The sequence below is a fragment of the Cetorhinus maximus genome, chromosome 3 (assembly GCF_964194155.1).
Source record: "Cetorhinus maximus chromosome 3, sCetMax3.hap1.1, whole genome shotgun sequence".
NCBI lineage: Eukaryota > Metazoa > Chordata > Chondrichthyes > Lamniformes > Cetorhinidae > Cetorhinus > Cetorhinus maximus.
Window position 1 is genome coordinate 134,081,287 of NC_135881.1, and position 26,295 is coordinate 134,107,581.

General features: G+C 41.0%; 1 protein-coding gene across 2 annotated transcripts in view; it reads left to right on the forward strand.

The window, feature by feature from the left end:
* Window positions 1–19,758, forward strand: part of tax1bp1b (Tax1 (human T-cell leukemia virus type I) binding protein 1b) — a 711,119-nt gene extending 691,361 nt beyond the window's left edge. For both annotated transcript variants that reach the window (XM_078539019.1, XM_078539018.1), the window contains exons 17-18: window positions 18,558–18,649; window positions 18,746–19,758. In XM_078539019.1, coding sequence (XP_078395145.1) covers window positions 18,558–18,649; window positions 18,746–18,947 — 294 coding nt within the window. In that variant the 3' untranslated portion in view covers window positions 18,948–19,758. The remainder of the gene's footprint in view (window positions 1–18,557; window positions 18,650–18,745) is intronic.
* The last annotated feature ends 6,537 nt before the right edge of the window (window positions 19,759–26,295 follow it).

Consider the following 26,295-nt stretch of genomic DNA (forward strand, 5'->3'; position numbering starts at 1 on the left):
GAATTTTGAGGCGTCGTTCAGAAGAGCAGCAGTGCCTCCATGGGGCATGACCTTGCTGTCCCTCTCCATAGTATAGAATTTGTCCTCCCTCTCCACCAGTGCCTTTGCTGTGTCAGGTCGTGCAGACTGTTGTCGTTCATGCCAGGATGGTGCAGTAGCTCTGCAAGGCTAATTGCAGTCTTCCCCACTGAAAGTCAGTAGCCTTTCACCGTTCATCTATAAATTTAGTTTGGAAGGTTTCATTTTGTGAAGGCTTTTAATTTTGTACTGTGGCGAATTGGGCGCTATGATGGTCAGCGACAAAGGGAAGCTAAGGTGTGGGACAGTTAATGAATGGGAAAGTGGGGTTGTAGTTACTAGCATTGCGCTCTGATGAGTTCTTCACGGATAGCCCTGCCAGAAGGCTGTCTAGGCTGGCTCCTCCATTCCTTCTCCTGTTCCTCATGCTCCCCGTGCTCAGCTGCTTGTCATGTAACTCGTGACAAGGGCTGTCCCCTCATGATGGCGAGGTTATGCAGTAGACCACCGTGAAACTTGACACCCTCTCTGACGAGTACTGCAAGGCTCCTCCAAAGCAGCCCAGGAGGCAACAGGAAGCATTGTTTCAGTACACCAGTTGGCCTACTCTGACAGCATGTCATTCATTTTATGCGTGCTACTCATGCATCCATGGAATTGTGTGCTGGAGCCTCAGACATGTCATCAGCAGATAACCCTTGCTCCCCCCCCACCACCACCTCCACACTCCCGCTCCTGTAGTCACCCTTTGTTTTGCTATGCTGACTCAAATGTAGGGCCACCACAGAACAAAAGCATCTTTGCTGTTGCCAAGATATTGGATATTGACCTGCATGATTCGGTGCCTATGGCCACACACCAGCTGAATGTTGAGGGAGTGGAATCGCTTTCCATTGCAGAACATCTCTTGTTGAGATGCAGCGTCTGCAGCATGATGTGTGTGCCATATATGGTACACTGCACCACCGGGAGGCCTGCAATCCTTGCAAAGCCAAGTGTTCTCTGTTTACTTTCTTTGGCAAGAGAGAATGCAATATAGCTAGCTCTCTATAGTTAGTGTAGAGATCCATTGGCTACAATGGACGATGAACTGGGAGAAGCCTGTAGAAGCTCTCCCAACTCCAGCCTCGCAAGAACTAGATACACACAAGCTCATTGCTGTGGTCACCTTCACAGCCACTGGCAGTGCATTCCTTGGCCTGCTTAGAGGTTCCAGTTGTGGCTGCAGCAGGTGGCAGATTTCAGTAAGCTCCTTCACGTTGTTCCTCGCTGAGATTTGATTAAGTGAATTGCTCCCAGAACACGCTAGGTTGAGAGTCCTTCTCCCTCTGCTCCTCCACTCTCTTCCAGCAGCTTGTCCTGCTCAACATGGCCTCTGTTCATTCATGCTGTATTTCAGATGGAGTGCTATTCAAGGTGTGATCTCACCAATGCCCTGTATTGGTGCATAACATCCTTATTTTTATGTTCAATTCCTTTCACAATAAAGGATAGCATTCCATTAGTCTTAATTACTTGCTGTGCCTGCATACTAACTTTTTGTGACTCATGCGATAGAACAACTAGATCCCTCTACACCTCCAAATTCTGCAGTAGGTCTCTATTTAAGTAATACTCTTTTTTTTTATTCTTCCTGCCGAAGTGAACAACTTCACATTTCCCCACATTATACTCTACCTGCCAGATTTTTGTCTACTCACTCAACCTATCTATATCTGTCTGTGTGCAACCTCCTTATATCCTCTCCGCAACCTATTTTCCTATCTTATTTTCGTGTCACCTGCAAATTTAGCAACCCTGCCTTCACTCCCCTCATCAATGAAGTGAGAAGCAATGTTAGCGTACTTGAATGCAAAGTTAACATCTCCAGCACTGGTAGCCAACTATGTCATTGTCATTGGTTCTATTAATTTAACTTGATTTTGGTTCTCATGGATAACTTGAATTTGTGTTGATCATTTTATTTTGGCGGGAATAAGATTTTATTTTACAATGGCAACTTAATTGTTTGCAGAGTCCGTTGTTTGGAATTCTGCACTTCTGTTCACACTGAGGACAGTGGTATCATGACCTGTTTCTCATTTAGTCTAGTTTGCTGCATTTAATTGCTATTAACCTTTGTTGAAGTTGAACAGTGTTCAGACAGGCACGATTTCAAATTTAGGGCTCAGCATCTTAGGAAAGGAAAATGATTTTCACCTACCTGACTTTTGACCGCTTCTGTCTATTACTGCGTATAATTAGGGAAACTGTCACAACTTTCACACCATATTGAAAGAATAGAAATGTGAGCTTGGTGATGTTACCTACCTTGGTGTTCATTCTGCATTTCTAATATGACCATTCCTGGTGCACATATTGCACATGACAAGCTCTTTTAGTCATCTGCTGCAGTTTAATTAGCACCATATTCACTCCGATCCGAGTGTCTTTGATCCTCTTTGCCCTTCTGCAAACCCATGAGGAAGAACTATTGTGTCTTGTGCTCATTTGCTGACATAACTCAGCTTTTGTAATGAGACAGAGGGACTCTAATGTGTTCGAATAAGCAGATTGTCTGTGGGTCACCAGTGAAGATAATGGAATGTACGTCACAGATTTTACAGAATGGCAAAGACTATGGAGAGCATGAAACCACTTGGTGCTTAAGGAATGAAAAATTGATATTGTTTTCGTTGCTTTAGAGGCTAATTCCAATATAATTCATTCAGACTGATTTTTAGGCACACAATAGCTCTAATGATTTAATTTGTGTTGGATTCATTAGATATGTCACAAAACCAGATATACAAGGAGAATTAGTAATTAGTCAGGCATATTTAAACTGAATTCTCCTGATCTTAGAACTGCATTTCTATCAGATTGAAATTGTAATTTCAATCCAGTAAGAATATTTTAATTTGTTTTCGATATTTTTGTTTCATATTCTATACACACAGATAAGTGTGTTTATTGTTCATCAGTTTCCCTTTTATGTAATTTGGTTAGGAGAGGGTCTGCTTTTTACTGCAATGAATTTCCATAACTGTCACTCTGAAAGTATATTTTTCTAATTTATTATGGATAATTTTTTTGGTCTAGGGTGCATGGCAAAATAATTTAATCATGCAGCTTTAAGTATACAGCACTCCACATTTGTGTTAATTTCTGTATTCATTGATCTACCTTTGAATTTTTCTTCTCCCTCGCCTCCACTACCCCAGTTTATTTGATATTGACTTTTGTATTTGCAGAATTAAAAATGTAGGATGCAACAGTATCATGAAGTAATATTTCCAATTCTGGATACCACACTTTGGGAAGGATGTGAAGTCAATGTAGAAAATATTTATGAGAATGGTTCTGGGGATGAGTGACTTCAGTTACATGAATAGATTGGAGAAGCTACAGTGTTCTCTTCAGAGAAGAGCAGGTTGAGAAGATTTGCTAGAGGTGTTCAAAATCTCACAGGATCTGGACAGCGCAGATGGGGAGAAACTGTTCCCATTGGTCTAGGGGTTGAAAACCAGAGGAGACAGATTTAAGGTGATTGGCAAAAGAACTAGAAGTAAAATGAGGAAAGCTTTTTTACATAATGAGTGGTTAACATCTGGAATGCACTGCTGAGATTGCGGAGGGAGGCAGAGTAAATCGTGGCTTTCAAAAGGGATTTGGGTAATTACCTGACAAATAAAAATTTTCAGGGCTATGGGAAAAGGCGAGTGGGATTTGCTGTGTATCTCTCTTATGGAGAGCTGGCATGGCACAGCGGGCCAAATGGGCTTCTCCTGTGCTACAATCATTCAGTGACCCTACAACTAGGAAAAATTGTAAAGACCAAAATGGTGATCTCAGCAAGGTCAGAAAATAAAATGTATTTCTGAGTAGATACTGTTCAACTTTACCTAAAAAGCACAGACCAAGGGAGTACCATGAATAAGAAAGACCTCCCCTCTTAAGTTTTGCTTTTACTTTAAAGACACTGAACTCTGTACTTAGAAGGGACATGATTTGGTAGTTGTGATATGAAGTCACATTTTCACAATGCTAATTTATTTTATTAATTTTCCCATGGAAGGTACTTTTGTGCCTTTGCCTACGATCATGCTTCAGTGGATTATTTTTATGCTGAATACCAAGTCTTTATCTGGTGGACTTACTGCAGGTTTATTTAATAGTGATAAATGCATAGGAAAATAGAAATTCCGGTAGTATCTACTGCTTTTTGTGAGAGGCAGTACGACACTTTTGTCACCCTTTGTCTGTAGAAGTATCCCCTAACTTCTCTCCTGAATGGCCTGGCTCTGATTTTAAGGGGATCTTCCCTTGTCCTGGACTCCCACACCAACAAGAAATGTTTATTTCTACCCTATCCACTTCCTTTCAAAATCCTTCAGCCATCAGTCAAATCGTTCTTAACCTGCTGTCTTCTGGGGATGAAAGATATGTGTGCATGCTTGCTTATAAATTCTCATCAAATTATATTTTGCCTTTTAAATGTTGTGAAATGTGATTCAGTTTCTTCTTATCTGATGTCCACTCTTGGCATCTGGTATAGCAAGGTCCAAGAGCTGTTTAATGAAAGTGATACCTGCTCAATAGTGGAGAACAAACTTAATTTGACTGTGACAAATAGCACTTCTTGTTACTACCTGAAACATACATCTTCATAATGGAGACAAAACTGGATTGAGTGAAAGTTACATTTTTCTTCTTGTTGACCAGCCTTAAATTGCCCCTGTTTAAGCATATCCTGTGCTTATTTTCTATACACTGCTATATAGGTGTCAGCCTTGGCTCAATGGTTGCACACTTAGAAGTCAGAAAGTTATGGGTTCAATCCACATTCCAGTGATTTAAGCACAAAATCCAGACTGTATCTCCAGTGCAGTACTGACAGAATGCTGTGCTGTGGAGGTACTGCACTTTTGAAAAAGATAAGTCCCTTCAGAATGTTAAAGTTCCCATGGCACTATTTCAAACAAGAGAAGGGAAATTTGCTCTGGTGTCCTGACTAAAATTTATACCTCAACCAATATCACTTAGAAAACAGATTATCTGTTTGTATCAACTGTAATTAATTCTTTGAGATCTTGACTACCATGTTTTCTATGTTACAACAGTGACTACACTTAAAAAAAGGATCTAATTAGCTGAGGTTGTGAAAGTCACTATATAAATGTAAGACTTTCTTTTATAAATTAGATTAGTGGATATTCAGGTGGTGTATGAAGGGTGAAACATGAGAATCCTGATCTGGAAGCATTGTTGTGATTGAGTAAAAATTTCACATTTGGAATGTGTTAAAAATGAGTGAGAATTTAACATTGAAGATACAGTAATTTTACAAATTACAACTGACAAATTCTTGCTTACATTTCCTACAACTCTGCACTCCTCCAAAATGATTTTCACTAAAAAGTACTGAAATGTCCCAATCAAAGTCATAAATTACATCCTCTTGAGACCTTGTGACCATAGTGTACTACCCATTCTGAACCCCTCTGAAAAGTTTAGCATTGGCAACCATGTCCTTTTCCCTCAGTACTGCTCCTCCGTTAGCTAGCTGAGTAGGACTGACCTCCTCTGGCTCCATTGGTATCTCTCCCATTGTAGCTGGAGAATTGCCTGGAAGGGCTTCCTTCTCACCCTCATACAATAACCTCCATGGTTGACCCTTGTCCCCCCTCCATATAATTTCTCCCCCTCAGTGACATCATTTGAAGACATGACGTCAGGTTCCACATGTATGTTGATGACACTCAGTTCTACCTTTCCACCATTCTCTTGGCCAATGCCCTGTCTGTATTGTTGAACTGCTTGTCCAATATCCAGTCCTGGATGGGCCACGATGTTTGCCCAGTAAACATCAGGAAGTTGGAAGCTAAACTTCATTCCCTTGTCAATAATTCTATCCCTGCTTTGCCACCTCCCTTTCCCCACCCCCACCGTCTTTTTTTTATTTGTTGACAGAGTGTGGACATTGCTGGCTAGGTCAGCATTAGTTGACCATCCCAAATTGCCTTTGAGAAGGTGGTGGCGAGCTGTCACCTTAAACCACTGCAGTCCATGGGGTGTGGGTACAGCTGTAGTGCTGTTAGGAAGGGAGTTACAGGATTTTGAGACAGCGAAGGAACAGAGATTATGTTCTAAGTCAGGACGTGTGTGGTTTGAAGGGGAACTTACAGGTGGTGGTGTTCCCATGCTTCAGCTCCCCTTGTCCTTCTAGGTGCCAGAGGCCACAGGCCTGGAAGATGCTGTCGAACAAGCCTTGGTGAGTTGCTGTAGTGCATCTTGCAGATGGTACACGCTGCTGCCATTGTGTGTTGATGGTTGAGGGAATAAATGTTTATGGTGATGGATGGGGTGCCAATCAAGCAGGCTGCTTTGTCCTGGATGGTGTGAAGCTTCTTGTGTGGCATTAGAGCTACACTCATCCAGGCAAGTGGGGAGTATTCCATCACACTCCTAACTTGAATCTTGTAGATCATGGACAGCCTTTGGGAAATCAGGAGGTGAGTTACTTGGTGCAGAATTCCAAGCCTCTGACTTACTCGTGTATTTATTTGGCTGGTCCAGTTCAGTTTCGAGTCAATAGTAACCACCAGGATGTTGATAGTGGGGGATTCAGCGATGGTAGTGCCATTGAATGTCATGGGGAAATGGTTAGGTTCTCTCTTGTTGGAGATGAACATTGCCTGGTACTGTGTGACGCTGATGTGGCAAGTAACATATGAAACCAAGCCTGAATGTTGTCCAGGTCTTGCTGCAATTTGGACATGGAATGCTTCAGTATTTGAGGAATCACAAATTGTGCTGAGCATTGTGCAATCTGCAACAAACATCCCCACTTCTGACCTTATGATGGAGGGAATGTCATTGATGAAGCAGCTGAAGATGGTAGGGCTTAGGACACTATCCTGAGGAGCTCCTGCAGCGATGTCCTGGGACTGAGATAGTTGACCTCCACAACTACCTTCCATTGTGCTCAGTATGACTCTAACCTTTGGAGAGTTTCCCCCGATTCCCACTGACTCCTGTTTTTCTAGGGTTCCTTGATGCCAGACTCGGTCAAATGCTGCTTTGATGTTAAGGGCAGTCAGTCTCACCCCACCTTTTGAATTCACCTCCTTTGTCCATGTTTGGGCCAAGGCCATAGTGAGGTCAGGAGCTGAGTAGCCCTGGCAGAACCCCAAACTGAGTGTCAGTCAGCAGATTATTGCTCTGTAAGTGCTGCTTGATAGCACTGTCAACAACCCTGTTAATAAAGGTCAACAGTCACAGGGGTGAGGATGGGAGATGAGCCAGGAGAGCATTAGAATCTGCCCCTTCTTAGGCAGCCCCTTGATCAAAGATGACTTGCTTCCACTCCAGTTCGATGGGTTCTGAGTTGGCTGTTAAGTCCACTGCGCAATATGCAGACTCTGCCACATTCTGTCTCAATTAAACCAGACTGTTCACAGTTTCCTATTTGACCCTGAACTGAACTCTTGACCCCATGTCCTCTCCATAACAAAGATCACTTCCACCTCTATAACATTGCCCATTTCTGCCTCAGCTCAGCTCATCCACTTCTGAAATCCACATCTGTGCTTTTGTTATCTCCAATTTAACTATTCTAAAATAATGTTTTAGGTCAAATATCCCTGCCAGTTCATGGGTATCCCTGGCTTGTGACCAACCAAAATGATGAAGACTCATCCAGGAGGGTACAGAACCCATCCAGAGCATGCAGAGGCAAAGTTGAGGCTTTGGAGCGAGTGTGCAAACCTCCAAACAATCCATCTACTCAACCCTTTAAACCACCATGTGCCATGTGTGGTGGAGTGTTCAGATCATGCATTGAACTTAACAGCCATCTCAGAACTCATTGAACTGGAGTGGAAGCAAGTAATCCTCAATCTCAAGGGAGTGCCCAAGAAGGGGAGGATGCTCTACTGGCCTATCTCCCATCCTTGACCCTCCATAAACTTGAGTTCATCCAAAACTCTGTTGCCTGTATCTTCGTGTATACTAAGTCCTATTCCCCTATCGCCCCTGTGGCTGTTGACCGATATTGAATTGCAGTTCACTTAACATTTCATTTAAAATTCTCGTACCCATGTTCAAATCCCTCCATGGCCTTGTCCCTCATTATTTCTGTAACCTCTTCAATCACAACAACCCTTTGAGAACTCTGCATTCCTCCAGTTCTGGCCTCTAATCCATCCTCACTCCCTTGACAACCATGCATTTAGCTGTCTAGGCACTAAGTTCTGCATCCCTAATCCTCTCCATTTGGACCTTCCTGACAACAAACTCGTCTGACCAAACTTTTAGTCACACCGCTTAACTGAGCCAAACGAGGAACTTCGGAGTGGCAATCAAAGTCGGATTGCCATTCCGCTCCTCCTTCCTTACCTTGAAATTTTTCCAGTCCTGTCTCACCCGACCTTCTGACTCAGGCTGGGTGAGAATTGCGCAAAGCAGCGCGCACCTGAGGCCTTTAGTCAAGCGCTCGGAATCAGACAGAAGGAGGCCATGCTCTTTTTTTAACAGCACTGGCTGCCATAAATCAGGTGGGTTTCAAGGTCCAGCCACTTTCAGCGAGGGAAAAGGTAGGTTTGTCAGGTAAGTGGTTAGAATTGGGGGCGGGGAGTTGGCCAATTGGGGGAGTGGACCGGTGGGGGTGGGGGGGGGACCCCCCATGGGTGGAGGAAGAGTAGTCAGTCTGTGGTGGGGAGTCCCATGGGGGGTTGGTGTGGGTCTGTAGAATAGTTACTCGGAAGCTAGAAGTGGTTTTAATTCTTCAAACACTTTTTGGGTAAATCTTGATGTAGGTCAAAGTTTGCAATTTGAATCACAATTTTCGGATGGTTCCCAATGCAGGGCAATTGCCCATGGGAAATTTGCACTTCCCAGGTAATTGCTGTGCATTTCCTACCTGGAAACATCCTGGGGGTTCCCCAGTGCATCTTTGGGATACCCCCAGTTACACTGCCCTGGAGCTTGGAAGTACAGCCCAATAATTGTCAATTTTTCTCTATGATAACACTCCTGTAAAGCACTTTTGAACACTTCTTACATTGAAAGCGCCATATAAATGTGGGTTATTGTTTATACAAGGTTAGGTTTATAAGTGTGAATGAACTTGCATGTGAAGTTACTTGATGAAAAAACTAGTTTGCACCTATAGAGGTGGTTGCTTAGCATTTCAATTTACAAATAGTGACAATATGATATTTAAACCAGTTAATGAATTTGTCGTGTTCAGATGATAGTTACCAATTCTTCACCACAGCACAAATGTAATGTATCTTCATGAGTCACAATATCGTGTGTGAGTTACCAATTTACCCCAAAACCCCATTATTACCATTATAATCGAATGTTGGTTGCTGTGTCATAATGCCACTAACATAGGATCTGGTGCTGATTGAACTACTGAGTAAGATTATCTTGAAAGTGCACAGAGAAAGCTGATTTCCGTCAACATATAGAATAAAACTAGTCTGATACTTGAGGCATTTTTGTTCAACTTTTGATCTTTTTGCACCGTGCCGAGGGATAATTTTCCTTAATTTTATGGTAAATTTGAGAGATTAGAATTTTTTTAAATTGCTGGTCCAGTGAGTTTTTGCTTATCTCTTTTAGCAGTTTTTCAGTGTTGTCTTGTTTGCCAGTAGGTCATGAGAAAAGATAAGTGTATAAGCGTTAGTGGGTGATGTTGAAAGCATTTTGTGAGCATTATTTTCACTAGTTGCTTGAAATATGATCTGTGCTGTTTATTACATGAGAAAATCCAGAGGAGAACCCCTGACCCTTTGTGGAAAAGATTGTAGCAATCTTCCCCTTTTCCTTTGTCTTGCTCTCTCTTTCCCCTATAAAATTATAGCAATTTACAGTGCACAGAACGTTTATTTACTTGTTAAAGATTACATTTATCTTTGATGTGTGCATCTAGCTGTTTATTAAATAATTTGCTTTTCTCCAAAGCATCCTAAGAAAAGAAAATTATGGATATTCTGATCAAGCTTTTAGTTGCTATTATTGAGTTTGTCAGGAACTCCGGAGTAGTGAGGAGAAGTTAAGCCTTTAGTTGTTTATACTGCAGTTGCAGATCTCAGTATGGGTTCCATCCAGGCAGTACTTTATTTGTATTACCGGGTTGGAACCTTAATTCTCCTGTCCTGGGCAGAAATTTGTGCATGCACAGAGTTCCACTCCCAGATACATTTACATTTTAGTATAACGTGTGGAAGGCAGCATCAACATTCTTCATAAGCATTTAAATTGTTTTAAAAGTGTGCAGGTCAAACCCTGACTCTATTTGTACTGTAGCTCAAAATTATTTCACAGTAACACTGAAGTTATGGTAGAAATGCACCCTGAAGGTTTATATAGAGATTTTCTTGTTGGGTTGTAATTTTTACTCTTTGCAGTTCTTGTCTGCCGAGAGCTGCATATGATCCATATACATGAGTTTCTCAGCAGATGATGCTTTTTCAAATTGCAAGCAGATTTGGACACATCCTCCAGTGATGCAGCATCACACTTGACTATTGATGGGAGCTGTGAGGCCGACCTCGCTGTCCATCAGCATTGTGATCCTCATCAGTGCCTGCTGCAGCTATTTATGTGCTGTTAGTGCTCGTGAAATGAGAGCACTGCTGACAGAACTGATGAGAGGAGCAGCCCAACTGGGCAATTTAGCTGATATGTCTGACTGCACTGTGACATGTGTGACACGCTTGACTAGCATTACTGGGATGTACAGATCACTCAGAACTGACCGCTGGCAAGCGTGGTGCAAGGCTGAACAGTATTTTTTTTCTTGTGGAGATCATGATTGACAGACTTTGCAGAATTAAAATCGACAGTTTTTCTGTTTTCTAGGTTTTTTATTCCATTTGAATGTTTTTTCTCCCCTTATTCAGTTGTTCTAATACGGGTTCTGGTTGCATCTATATGTTGCATATTTCATAGACATAATTTTTTTGTGGATCGCTGAGGCATCCATTGAATCGGATTAAATAGTTGTTCAATCTCTTTGCTGTCATTTTACTCATTGGACTTTTTTCTTAAACCTGTTTTCTTTTTAAATAAAATTCTCCAGTGATAAAAATGAGCTTAAGGTGATTAAGGATCTGTGTCTCTAAATTGTCTGAAGGCATATTCCAAGCAGGATAAATAAGTATTTGTACACTGCTGATTTTGGAGTATGTGCTTTGTGGTGGCTTAGTGGCAATGCATTAACATGTTGCCCTCTGCACCAGTGAATGATAGAGCGCAAGTTTCTCCTAAGTTCTCCTCAGAAAGACTTCTCAGGAGATAAAAGTGTCTGAATAAGTGGTTCTTCAGCACCTCCCCTGCCTTTTCTCTTTTTCATTAGTGCTACCCTTTATTCTCCATAAAGCTTCCTAAATTCCGCTATTTATTTTTATATACTGGTGTCACAGAAACTTACATGACTGTACAGGAGAATTTTTTTCTATTTTTGGTGAATTTTTGTGCTGAAGTTGAGAAGTGGCAGGGAATTAAGTACTTTTCCACTTCTGAACCTCACAAATCATGTTTAACATGGCTGAATCCATGGTAAAGTATACGAATGTAACTTAATGTCTCAAACCTAACCTGAAGAGTAAAATGTTTTTTTAAGAGAACATAAGTTACATTTATGCAGTGCCTTTCACAACTATAGGCCATCTTAAGTACTTTACAGTGTGTTAAGTACTTTATAGGTGTATGCACTGTTGTGATGTAGGAAACACGGCAGCCAATTTTGCATACAAGGTTCCACAAGCAGCAATGAGCCAATGGCCAGGCAATCTGTTTTAGTGATATTGATTGACATGGTTGACTGATAAATGTTGGCATAGACACCGTAGAGATCTCCCAGCTCTTTTTCACATAGTGCCATAGAATCTTTTACATCCATCAGATGGAGCTTTAGTTTAATGTCTCATCGAAAAGACAAGGCCTCCAGTTGTGCAACACTCCCTCGGTATTCAACCTAAATTATGTGCTCAAGTTTCTGGAATGGAACATGAACACTCAATCTTCTAACCTCACCACCACTGAGCCAAGGCATTGAACCTTTATGCAATCTAATATATTAAGCCAGACAAGAACAATTTTAGTTTTAAAATGTGGTTGCTTAAGATTGATAAAGTCAGTGGACACTTTGGGCAGGATTTTTCTGAAATGCTTTGGGACCCTGACATCTAGACTAAAGCAGGGCCCCTAGCCCACTGTTGCCAACAGCCAAATCAGCAGAGCTATTTTCCTGGAGGCGGTCTCCTATTTGGCCACCTCTACATTCACTATCCAATAGGAGGCCATCCAGCACTTAATGATCGGCAGCCCCACCATCAGCGGTAGATGCTGTTGAAGCACATAGGAAGGTACAAAGACACCTTAATTCCTGGTCAGTGGCCACAAATGGAGAATATAAGAAGGTCTAAAAGGGCGAGCGCAATTGGACAGGAGAGGGAAAGCTCCCCACAGTAATGGACAGTGCTGCAGTTGCAACTGTTTATTAGCTATATTTTAACATATTTTACTTCTCCAACTAACAGTCACTGACAATCGTATTCAGGCAAGCTTAATCGCTAGGGAGGCGACGGCGTAGTGGTATTGTCACTGGACTAATATTCCAGAGACCTAGGGTAATGCTCTGGGGACTTGGGTTCAAATCCCACCATGATAGTGAAATTTGAATTCAATAAAAATCTGGAATTAAAATTCTGATGATGACCATGATTGTTGTAAAAACCCACCTGGTTCATTAATGTTCTTTAGGGAAGGAAACCTGCCATCCTTGCCTACACACGTGACTCCAGACCCACAGGAATGTGGTTGACTCTTAACTGCCCTCTGAAGAAGGGTAATTAGGGATGGGCAATAAATGCTAGCCTTGTGACAGTGTGAATGGCAGCAGTGATTAAATGACAAAAGTGATGGTGGTGCAAGGCAAAAGAAATAATAATGAGACAAGGAACAGCAGTTGAACCCACAGAAGGTGTAAATGATATCAGCAGAATACCAGAGGTGGAAGCAAACATGAGAAGTCTCGTTTAAATGAGAACAAAAAAAGCGGAAAACTCAGCAGGTCAGGCAGCATCTATGGAGGGAAACAGAAGTAACGCTTCAGATCAATGACCTTTCATTAGAAGGCTTCCATGGCTCAAGAATGTGGCTTCTACCTACCCTTCAGCCAAGAGTGCTGACCAGCTATGTTGTCATATGGAATGTCCACCCCCAAGTACCAGCCTGCACCTTGTCTGCCCCCAGTAGCTCTGATGCAGCCATTTTCCATTACCAGCACCCACTGTCTGAGAGAAAATGAAAGCAGTGGTTGTGGTCTAAAGTTGATAAACACAGTGTTAAGGCCATAAGGTAGTAAAGTGTTGCGAACTGAACTGTGTTGTACATTGGAGTTTGCCTTTAACAGACAACGTTAATTCCCATCTCAGTGATCCATCATATTTTAAACAACCATTATTGATGCAATACTTATTCAACCTTGTGTTCCTTTTGAAAATAGGGATGCTTCAATATTGTTAATTTCTCTTTCTCATTTGTGGTTTCAGATTTTACGATCCCTGTAGAGACCTATAACTTTTAAAAATATATTTGAATTCCAGTGACCAACTGAAAAGATCTTACAAGATTTCAGGTTTTAAGACATTACTGTAATAAACAAGCTAAAAGCAACATTGTCGAAACACTATTCAGCATGCAATTTACACTCTAAACTACAGAAAAGATCCCCTATTTAACTGTTACTTTACTCTGTTCCTTAAGTGGGCATTTCATTCTCTGGGAACCAGTCCAGAGCTGTTTTCGGCTACCAATGGCTTGCTTCCTTTTTCCTTTTCCAGCCAGATAACTTCTAAACCATGAACTGACTTTCATCGCTCTAGCCAAAGCTAGTTGAATCTTCCAGCCCTGTTTAAATCCTCACAAACTTGGTCTCTTCGATCCGAGCGCAAGTTCCCACCTTCATCCTGTGTGGTGAACAACAGAAACTTTGTGTTTGTAATATAGTTTATAATCTATTTGATTAATTAACACTACTTACGGAAAAGTATATAATCTGAGAAGATTAAATATGAATTTACAGTTCGAATGGATTTTATTCATTCTTGGGATGTGAACATTGCTGGCAAGACCAGCATTTATTGCCCATTCCTAATTGCCCTTGAGAAGGTGATGGTGCACAATGTTCTTCAACTGCTGCAGTCCGTTTGGTGTAGGAACACCTACAGTGCTGTTAGGAAGGGAGTTCCAGGATTTTACCCCCGTGACAGTGAAGGAACAGCAAAATAGTTCAAAGTCAGTATGGTTTGTGGCTTGGAGGGGAATTCGAAGGTGATGCTGTTCCTATGCGTCTGCTGCCCTTCCCTATATGGTAAAGATTGTGGGTTTGGAAGGCGCTGAGAGCCATGCGAGTTGCTGTAATGCATCTTGTAGATGGTATACACTTCAGCCACAGTGCGCCAATGGTGGAGGAAGTGAGTGTTGAAGGTAATGAATGGGGGGGATCAATCAAGCAGGCTGCTTGGTCTTGGATAGTGTTGAGCTTCTTGAGTGTTGTTGCATCTGCACTGAATCCAGCAGGTGCCGTTGAATTTCAAAGGGAGATGGTCAGATTTTCTCCCTTGTCGGAGACGGCCATTGCCTGGCACTTGTGGGGTTTGAATGTCACTTGTCACTTATCAGCCCAAGCCAGAATGTTATCCAGGTCTTGCTGCAGTGGGAATGGTCTGGTTCGACATCTAAGGAGTTGTGAATGATACTGAACATTGGAATCATCAGCAAGCATCCCCTCTCCTGACTTCATGATGGGGGCAAAGGTTATTGAAGCAGCTGAAGATGGTTGGGTCAAGGACACTACCCTGAGGAATTCTTGCAGTAACGTCCTGGGGCTGAGATGATTGGCCTTCAACAACCGCAACTATCTTCCTTTGTGCTAGATATGACTCCAACCAGTGGAGAGTTTCCCCCTGATTCCCATTGACTTCAATTTTGCTGGGGCTTCTTGATACCACACTTGGTCAAATGCTGCTTTGATGTCAAGGGCAATCACTCTTCCCTTGCCTCTTTTGTCCATGTGTGGACCAAGGCTGTAATGAGGCCTGGAGCTGAGTGGCCCTGATAAAACCCAAACTAGCATAGGTGAACAGGTTGCTGAGTAATTGCCGCTTAATAGGACTGTCGACGACATCTTCCATCACTTTGCTGCTGATGAGGGTAGATTGATAGGGCAGTAATTGGCTGGATTGGATTTGTCCTGCTTTTTTGTGGGCAGGATATCCTGGACAATTTTCCACATTGTTGGGTAGGTACTTGTGTTGTCACCAGAACAGCTTGCCTAAGGGCACATCTAATTCTGAAGCATAAGCCTTTGGTATTATAATTGGAATATTGTCAGGACGCCTACGTCAGACTATATCCAGTGCCTTCAGCCATTTCTTGATATCACATGGAGTTAATTCAGTTGGCTGAAGACTGACATATGTAATGCTGGGGACTTCAAGAGGAGACCAAGCTGGATCATCCATTCGATATTTCCAGCTGAACATGGTTGCAAATGCTTTTGCGTTTTTTTTGTGCTGAAATGGTGGGCCCCTCCATCATTGAGGATAGGGATGTTTTTGGAGCCTCCACTTTTGTTTGGTTGTTTAATTGTCCACCTGCATTTATGACTGATGTGGCAGGACTGCAGAGTTTTGCTTTGATCTGTTGGTTGTAGGCTTAGGTCTGTCTTTCTAGCATGCTGCTTTTACTGTTTAGCAAGTATGTAGTCCTATGTTGAAGCTTCACCAGGTCAGCACCTCATTTTTAGGTATCATGGCATGCTCTCCTATGCTCCTCACTGAACCATGGTTGGTCTCTGGCTTGATGGTGATGGTAGAGTGAGGAATATGCCAAGGTATGAGGCTGCAGATTATGGTTAAATGCAATTCTGCTGTTGCTGATGGCCCACAGCGCCTCATAGTGCTCAGTTTTGAGTTGCTAGATCTGTTCTGAGTCTTTCTCATTTCACATGGTGGTAGTGCCACACAAGACAATTCAGGGTGTCCTCCTCGATGTGAAGATGAGACTTCGCCTCCACAAGAACAGTGCAGTGGTTGCTCCTACCAAGATTGTCATGGACAGATGCACCTGGGACAGGTAGATTGGTGAGGATGAGGTCAAGAAGGTTTTTCCCTCTTGTTGGTTCTCCCCTCACATGCCTCAGGCCCAGTCTGGCAGACATCTTTCAGGACTCAGTCGATAGTGGCGTTACAGAACCACACTTGGTGATGCGCATTGAAGTCCCCCACCGCATGTACATTCTGTGCCCTTGCTACCCTCAGTGTATCTTCCAAGTGGTGTTCAACATGGAGGAGCACTGATTTATCAGTTGAGGGAGGGCAGTTGGTAATCATCAGGAGTTTTCCTTGCCCATCTTTGACCTGTTGCAATGAGACTTCATAGAATCCGGAGTCAATGTTGAGGACTCCTAGGGCCAACTAGAACAAATTGTTTTTGACAGCAATTTGATAACACTTCCTCCCAACTGTATACCACTGTGCTACCCACCCCTGCTGGCCTGTCCTTCCAAGAGTGACAGGACGTGTCAAGGAATGGTGATGGAGGAGTCTGAGCCATTGGCTGTAAAGTATGATTTGGTGAGTGTGTCAAGCTGTTGCTTGCTTAGTCTGTGGGACAGCTCTCTCAATTTTGGCACAAGTGCCTAGATGTTGGTGAGAAGGACTTTGCAGGGTCAACTTTACCTAGGTTGCTATCAGTGGCCTTGTCTTGTTTTATTATTCTTTGACTTTTCTGTAGCAGTTTGATGCAACTGTGTGTCTTGCTAGGCTTTTTTCAGGGGGCAGTTAAGAGTCTATCCCGTTGCTGTGGGTTTGGAGTCATATGCAGACCAGACTGGGTAAGGACAATAAATTTCACACCGTGAAGGACATTATTGAACCGGGTGGGTTCTTATGACAATCTGGTAGTTTTGTGATCATTATTAATGAAACTAGCATTTTATTCCACATTTATTAATTAATTGGATTTAAATTCCCCAGCTGTTGTGATGAGATTTGAACTCATGTCTCCAGAGCATTAGCCTGAGCCTCTGGATTAGTAGTTTGGATTACTATTCTAGTAATATTACAATTATGTTACTATTCCAGTTGGACTGAATACAATTGGCATAGATGCTGCAAATGATTTTTCAACCCTGGAAGTATTTGTGTGGAGTCTGTAAGTGAGCAGTTTACGCCCTAATAAATTTGAATTGTGATGAGGAATTTTAGGAGTCATGAAATATGTTATTTTTTTGCGTTGATAACTGAAAATCAGCACTAATTTTTATGTGCAATTTGTATAATTCTTTGCATTCAGTAATGGACCTGAGTAAAAATTATGAAATTGGCCTTAAGTGATAATTACTTGTAAAACCCACTTGTTTTACTTTGGGGAAAGTAACACAGAAACTGTAGGTATCTGCACATCAATTTTTCTTGATTACATATATTTATGTAACAAATTTGGACAATATGAATACTTATTTGGGTATAATGGTATCAGCTGTTCCCATAAGCATTCGGGTATGTTTTTATGACAGGTAACACTCACTACTCTGAACCCATACTTGTATGGATCAACAATAATAGTTTTAGTGACCTGAACTGGTTGCTCTTGTTTTTTGCATGGGTTTCTTTTTCAGTCTATCAGAAGGCAAAATTAGGAACATCCCACATTAGATGTCTTCTAATTATCCATTAACATTTGTACCTCTGTGGTATCAGTAAAACTTCAGTTTTCCTCTTTAACAAATCTGACTGCTCTTGCAACATTCCTGTTTTTTTTTAAAAGCATATATCCAGTTTCTGTCCTTTTTGTCTCTTTAAAAACAGACCAGGATCAAAGAACTTGCCAGCATAATAAGGGTGAGGTGTGGTTCTCTCCAGGAAATAATTTCAAATCAGCATTTTAGTAACCTTTTCATTTAGGTTTCTTTCTTTAAAACTTTTGCATTAGAAAATATCTTGGCTAAAACATTTACATCAGAAGTGATTTTTTTCAAACCCCTTCTGAAGTATTTATCAAAAAAACCCTGATATGTGATGATATATTATAGTTCCAATTCTGGTAAATTAATTAGCAAATCATCATTAAGTATAATTAGGAGTCTGCTGTGCCACATTATTTCAGTTCTGGAATGTGGATTTACGTAAATACTGTAATGGTGTGAGAGAGATGCTCATTCTAAAAGCTATTAAGGAGAGTAAGATTATTCCAATGGACATAAATCCATAATCCAGACCAAGAAAGAGCATTTAGAATAAAAGTTCCTATATACTAGTACTTTCAACAGTACACATGTGAAATTTTACTTGGCACCATAACTGGAGTATCTGGAGCATATTATTGCAATGCAATGTAAGGGAAATGTTTCTGGACTGACCATTTTTTTTTATAGTTGTGGTTCTTGTGCTGTGTGCACACTTCGAAAAATTACAGGATAATTCAGTTCTCTCATTTCCAGGTTTAAGTGCTTAATGTTGTCTTACTTTTGACAGGATGAAGATGAAAGTGGTTCACCAGCAGGTATTTCTGATCCTCCAGGATTCCTGCTACAAGAACGAGGTGCTCACTTCTGCTTTAATTCAAGGCAAGTATAATTCCTAGATTCTCTGAAACCTATTTTCCTTGCAACCTCTTCCATTTTTTCAAAAATCATTAATGTGCTTTACTTTTAATTTTGCAGCCTTGATCTTCACAAGAAATGTCCACTATGTGATGTAGTATTTCCACCTAACTATGATCAGAGCAAATTTGAAGAGCATGTTGAAAGTCATTGGAAGGTGTGTCCCATGTGCAATGAACAATTTCCACCAGACTGTGACCAGCATGTATTTGAAAAGCATGTCATGACACATTTTCCTGAAAGTGTTCAGAGCTTTGATTAAATTACAAGGCCTATTTAATTTCCTTGATCTGTAACTGAGGTTGGTTACATTGGATTTTAACAATCTAGTTAGTACACTATATATTGCTATCACTGAAAGGCACCTTTAATACTGGGCTAAAGTAGTAGTTTTGCTTTATCCAAAAAAATCTTTGATCTCATGTATGCAATGCAGCATAAAACTGTTATGTAAAAGCATGACTAATCAGTGCAAGGTTACTGATGTGAATAGTTGCAGTAGAAAACAGCAAAGTATATCTTATTTGAACACTACTTGCAATGCATCGTTATGCCATGGATAGTAATACTAAAATTGTTTGTAGTTTAACTTCTAGAACATTAAGCAAAAGCACATTTTCTGCATATAATCTATTATGGACCCTGAATTGTATAGTGTTTCATCCTTCAAAACCTGTGACTATTTATAGATATTTAGTAGAACATTTGAATTTGTTTTAACAAGTTTAAGCACATCTGAAACCCTGAGTTTGAAATTTTGATCTCATTCTAACTTCATAAAAATATAAGAAATGAAGAATGTATTTCTGGACAACAGTACCTGAATATATATTCTGTAAAACATTATTTCCACTAGAATGTTAAAAATGTTCTTCATTGTGAACTTGATTATTTAATTTCCCTTCTCTGTAAATGCCTACTAGTATATATTTTCTGAATAATTTTGCTATTATGTTAGGTCAGAACATTTTATTCCAGTTTTGTTTGTCACTGGCAATGGTGTATCCAGCTTTAAATTGCAGTGGAACTTCTGTTTATAATAAAGACAGGTTCAGCTGTTGGCAAAAGTTTAATGTTTGTTGCATAGTAATCCTTTGAATTATTGGAACTAAAATCTTTTGAACAGAAAATTATAATTTGTTTTATTCACTTATGTTTTTAAGAATGTTTAAAATTTGTGTGTCCCAACTGCAAGTCTACTCCTTGGTAGTAGTGAGCAAGAGGCTTCTGCTTCAGAAGTATTAAAAATCTGATGTGTTTTGAGGGGGTGCAGTTCTTGACAGATGTATCTCTTCATCCTTCTCCCAAGCAATTGTCTGTGGCTGAAGCAGACTGTTCACAACCTTGGTGTTGTATCTAACCACATATTCATGCCACCATTAAGACAGCCCGTTTCCACCTCTGTAACATTGACCAACTCTGCCTGCCTGAGCTCATCTGCTACTGAAACCTTCATCCATGCCTTTGTTAGCTTTAGGTTTAATGCAATCTAGGTTGGCCTCCCATGTTCTATTCTCTGTAAACTTGAGATCATCCAGAACTCTGTTGCTCATGTCCTAACTCTTACCCTGTGCTCGCTGACCTACATTGGCTCCTGGTTAAGCAATATCTTGATTTTTAATATTCCCATCCTTGTTTTCAAATCCCTCTGTTGCCTCACCAACCACCACACTGCACCCCCCCTCCCTTCCCCAATCATTGTAATCTCCTGCAGCCTCACAACCCTCCAACATATCTGCACCCCTTGAATTCTGATCTCTTAAGCATCCCCTATTTTAGTTGTGCCATCAGCTGCCAAGGCCCTTAGCACTGGAATTCCCTTCTAAATCTCTCCCATCTATACCAATGTTTCCTCCCTTAAGACGCTCCTTAAACTTTTTGAGCAAAATTTTAGTCACCTGCCCTCATATCTCCTTATATGGCTCGGTGTCATCTTTTATTTTAAAATGTTCCTGTGAAATCCTTGGGATGTTTTATTATGTTGGAGGCATTATTTATAAGTTGTTGTAGTGGTGTTTATAAAACAAAAAAACTGATGTGACATTTTGTGAATTTCTTTATTTGCCACTTGAAGGATTATTGCATAGAAGGTTCAAGGGCATTGAAAATGCGGGTATCTGAGTGATAGGTCACTCTACAACAAGACACTTTTGCTCCTGATAATCTCCTACAATTGAATGAGTACCACAATCTGATTGAAACCACATTTAAACAATTGCATATATTTGATTCTACAATATAGTGATTTATTTGTGAACTTAAACAATCCAAAACAGCATTTCATATTAATTGCCATTAATATGCTTTAGCAATGAAATCTGCTGGTACTATTTGGTCTTAAATTTACTTAATATCTTTGCGGGGTTTAAAAATAAGCTTTCAAGGGTCTTGCATGAAAATTGTAGAGTGTGAATAAAACCCATGGCATCTTACACCCAGCCAGGAGCCTTCTGAATTAGATGGTAGAAGAAAAACACCTCATAGAAACCAGGAATGAATGTCAAGTCCACTTTAGTTAATATAAATTAAATGAACTGGAACCTCAAAAGTAGAGTTCAACAAACATTGAGAAGGACTATGAAAGACTTCAGGAAGGACATAAGCAAGATATGGAATGAGTAGGCAGATGTAATATAATGCAAAGAAGTGTGAGGTTATGCATTCTGAGAAGAAAAACAGGAATAGGAATATATACAAAATGGAAATATGCAAAGTTTGTGAATGAATAGAGATAATTAAGGATTCAAGTATAGAATTCCTTGAAATTGCAAGCGCAAATAGATAATGTCATAAAAAGTTAATAGTATTTTAGGACTTAAAATAAATGGTTTAATATATTTATGCAGAACCATAGTTAACTATTGTTTCCAGTTTTCAAAGAGGCATTAAGACCATGCTGAATAGATAGCGTAAATTTACTAGGATGACACTAGGAATAAAAAACTATGATTATGAGGAGAGACTTGAGACACTGGGGATGCATCTACTGGTAATTAAAATTCACAATTAAAATCACCGTTGGAACAAGTTGCTGTCTCATGCACTGTACTGACTTGCTGCATATCTTGAAAAGACAGTTACATCAGTTGGCTGGGGCGTTGATCACTGTGTACAAAAGGTAGGTGGATATTAATTAATAAATAATCATTGTCGTCTCCAGGATTTGCTTTGATCTCCTAAGGTGGTAGGAGAGGAACTTTCCAAATTTTCACCGAATTGTTTATGGGGTTTTTATTTTTTGCCAGCCCCATATGATTATATGACAGTTGCTGTGAATCATGATGGATTAGGCATCACAATTGTTTGGGGCAGGCTTAATGGATCAGCTGGCCTTTTTCCTCTTTGTATGTTGCATGGAAATGTATCTTTTTTAAAATTCAAGATTCCTCATCTCTTATGATTTTGCAGGAGATAAAAGGCTAAGAAACTAGGTATTGATTTGGGGGTAAAGGAATTGTGCATTCATTACTACATTCACTTTTATTCAGGCAAAAGTCTACACTGAATCTTTTCAACTTCTGTTAAATTACAGAGAATGGCATCAGTATTTCCATTATCTGTTCTCTGGTCAGTACATTTGTGAAAACTGAAATATTGCCCTTTTGGAGTAAGATTCTAATGTATAGGAAAGAATTTGAATATACTCCTCTATACACTAGGAATTCTAGAAGATCTAGGCCACTAAGATTAGGCATTTCTTGTTTCTGTGCCACAAATAATACTTTTAAAAACTGCGGGAACAGCTCTCTGAAGTGGGCATGCCCAGTTCTTTCACTCCAACTGCGATCATTCACAAGAAGAAAGAATAAATAGCTTAAGGGTGTTACTGCTTTATATGAGCCCATTGATTGCACATGAACTTTGCTGTTCAACATTTCTTTCTTTGGGGCCCAAGTATAACCCACCTACTGTATTGGCTTTATGTTTCAGAGTTTTATTTGCTCCTTCTTTCATATGGTATCATTTAAAAACAAAATAAATCAAATATCACTATGAATCAGATAACCGGGCCAAAGCTTCCAGGGTAACTACAAGAATATCTTGTCAGTTGCCTATGAAATTCCTCTGTGGGCAGTGTTTATTGATGTGATTCAGGGTCTGATTAAAAAGGTGGCAGCGTCTACCACGGGTGGTCCTGAGCCAATTAATCCTTGTTCACTGTTTTCAAAGAAGGTTTGATCTTTCAAGTTGTACCATGGGATCCTAAAGAAGGAATATATTTGCTATGTCGCAGTTCTTCGAAGCATTACGCAGTTGGTTATCAGGGCTGAAGGAGAATGCTGAAGGGTTTCGGTGATGGCCTTCTAGATTTGAGGTAGGTTACTGGTAGGTTAGTCAAGTCAACGTGGATCGGCATGTTTTTTTGCCAATGCAGTGGTTGTATTCTCTGGGGAATGCCTACTCACAGAGACTGAGGTGACACAGTTTTGCAAGGACAGGCAGCTAAGGTGTTGGCATTGATAAAAGCATACCATTGATAATTCCCACAGTAAAGTTCAGCTACACAGACTTAACATACAGACTTGAGAGTCATGCCAGAGAGCAGTACTCCACTGGAGTACACGAGGGCGAGTGCTGCCATACAGAGACTTTGAGCATTTGCTCCCCATGTGTATCTGTTAAGTTTCTAGATCAAGTTGACTCTACTCTTAAGTTTCTTTCCATGGTTTGAGAAATGTCACACATGATGAAGCCTAAAATGGGAGGGAATTTTTGGCACGGTTTATCTCTGCCACGCAAAATGAGACTTTCAGAGCTCGGTTTGTTTGATGGGAGTCTCGGTGGAACGGTGAAGTGACTATAGTCATCTTTTGTGGATTTTGTTGAAGTTGCCATTGGCAGAAGCAGGCCTTCATCCTCTGTAAGTCGCTGATTAGGGCGGTTTTGGCGGATAAGTTCTTGTTTTGTATGGCCAAGGCAATGTCATCCTATATGAGCTTGCACCACTCTGTTTTGAGCCGATCACTGATGTAGTCACTGAATAACAAGGGTGCTAGGACAGAAGCCTGAGAGTTCGATGTTCAGTATTCTATATCTGCTTTTCTGAGTGCCAGTATACACGCTGAAGCATCATTTGCTAAACATGGAGTTGAAAAGATGGATCATTGTTCTTCATGGTAAGGTGGCGAAGAGATTGAGAAGCAGTCAATGCTGTGCCATGTGCTGCTGTCAGGTCCAGAAGTTCCACAGCAGGCTTGAGTTAGTGCTGGAAGTCTACCTCAATGTATGTTGTTAACACTCCATTAGGTTGCACCTGTCAAAGCCACTCTGGAAACCTGTGTGCTCCTTAGGGTTGGTTGCCTCAATAATGAGGACTTGCCTCTTTAAATCACTAAATTTGTCTTCCTATCCAGAACGACAGTGTTGTCTCTAAGTGCCAATAGCATTCTATGTGGATGTTGGACATGTGTACACAACACACTGCCTGACTAGCAGGGGCAATATGGAGACCAATTGTAAAGACCCACAAGTCCAAATATACCATCATCTAGAAATCTCATAAGTCCAAATAGGGATCAATATGTTTGTTTGCAGAGGATTGAGAATTCAGTTTCCTCAAAAATAGAAATTCTTAATGCTGGGAAGTGTGAAAATGTTGTTCAGGTCGTTATTGTCAATTGAATTAGGTGAGCTGTTAGTCATTGAACAAGTGATTATGATGAAGGTTGAGCAAATCCAAAATTCTGCTATTGAGAACTGATCAAATTGTGACAAGTGAGTTAATCAGGAGATCTCAGTCCTCATTATACCAGGGTTGCCCCCCCACCGGGCTTCATGGTGATACTAGAGTGAGGGATATGCTGAGCCATGAGGTTAAAGATCCTGGTTGAATACAATTCTGCTGCTGCTGATGGCTCACAGTGCTGTATGGATGACCCGTTTTGAGTTACTAGATCTGTTCTGAATCTATCCCACTTAACATGGTGGTCATGCCAACTACATGATGGGTGGTGTCCTCAGAGTGAAGACAGGACTTTGCCTCCACAAGGACTGTACAGTGGTCACTCATACCAATGCTGTCATGGACAGATGTACCTGTGATGGTTAGACTGGTGAGGACCAGACCAAGTAAGTTTTTCTCTCTAATAGGCTCTCTTACCACCCTCTTCAGGCCCAGTTTGGCAGTTTGTATTTCAGGATGCAACTAGCATTGACGCTACTGAGGCATTATTGGTGATGGACATTTAGGTCCCCCTAACTGAGAGTACATTCTGTGCCCTTGCTAGCTTTGCTACCCTCACTGCTTCTTCCAAGTGTATGAAGGGTGGTAGATGATAATCAGCAGGAGGGTTCCTTGCTCATGTTTGACCTGATGCTACGAGACTTCTTTGGAATCAATGTTGAGGACTTCCTGGGACTCTCCTACCTGACTGTATATCACTGTGCCACCACCTCTGGTGGGTCTGACCTTCTGGTGGAACACAACATAACCAGAGATGCTGATGGAGGAGTTTGGGTCATTGACTGTAAGGCATGATTCTATGAGCATGACTATATTTAGATGTGGCACTCCCAATTTTGGCACGTCTCCAGATGTTAGTGAGGAGGACTTTACAGGATTGATTGGGCAATGTGCTTGATGCGTCATTTCTGGTGCCTAGGTTGATGCTGGGTGGTCTGTCCAGTTTTATTCTTTGACTTTTCTATAGTGCTTTGATACAACTGGGTGGTTTGCTAGGCCAATTCAGAGGGCAATGTTGAGAGTCTGGAGTCATATGTAGGCCAGACTGGTTAAGGACAGCAGATTTCATCCCCTGAAGGATATTAGCAAACCAGATTTGTTTAGCATAGATACAGCAATTATGATGATCATGAAACTACCAAACTGAGACTAGTTTTTTACTCCAGTTTTATTAATTAAATTTAAATTCCCCCAGCTGCTGTATTGGAATTTGAACCTATGTCTCTCGAACATTAGTCTGGGCTTCTGGATTACTAATCCAGTAACATTACAGCTATGCTATTGATGATCCTCTTTTTTTGAACCCTCAGCTGAAGGTAGCATTAACCTTGATAGTGTAATCTACTAAAGCTCACTATCATGAATGGCATCACTGCCTGGAGTAGTACTGCGGCACTTAGACCAGAAAGGTTTGATGCCAGGTATGTGCTATTATTTGATTTCTTAGAGGAGTGCTAAAATTGGCCTAGTGCCCATGAATTGAGGGATGGGTGGATAAGAGAACCACTCCCAATTGCTAAGCCACAACACTTGAAAGTGCATTTATGTGGTTATCAAGTGTGCACAGGATCTGCCTCAACTGTAATACTCCTACAGTCATTGCTGACACTCACTGGCATAGCTCACTCATGAAGAATGGTCACTTGAAAGAAAACTCAGAGGGCTGAGTTATCTCAGTTACAGTCGTTTTCAGAGCAAGAAGGAAGACTGTACTTCTCTAGCTCTCCATTTCCAATACTGAACTTGGATGCATTCCTAAAGAAGTTGGGCACAATGGAGATGATTTTAAGCTGCTAGCTGCCCCACTGATGTCCGGCCTTTCTGCTGCAATTTTAAGGGAGAAAGCTGCTTAAAGATGCAAAAATCACATCTGACTGCAGGTTTGTTACAAATGAATGGCGCTTACACTTCACATGTACTGAGTATT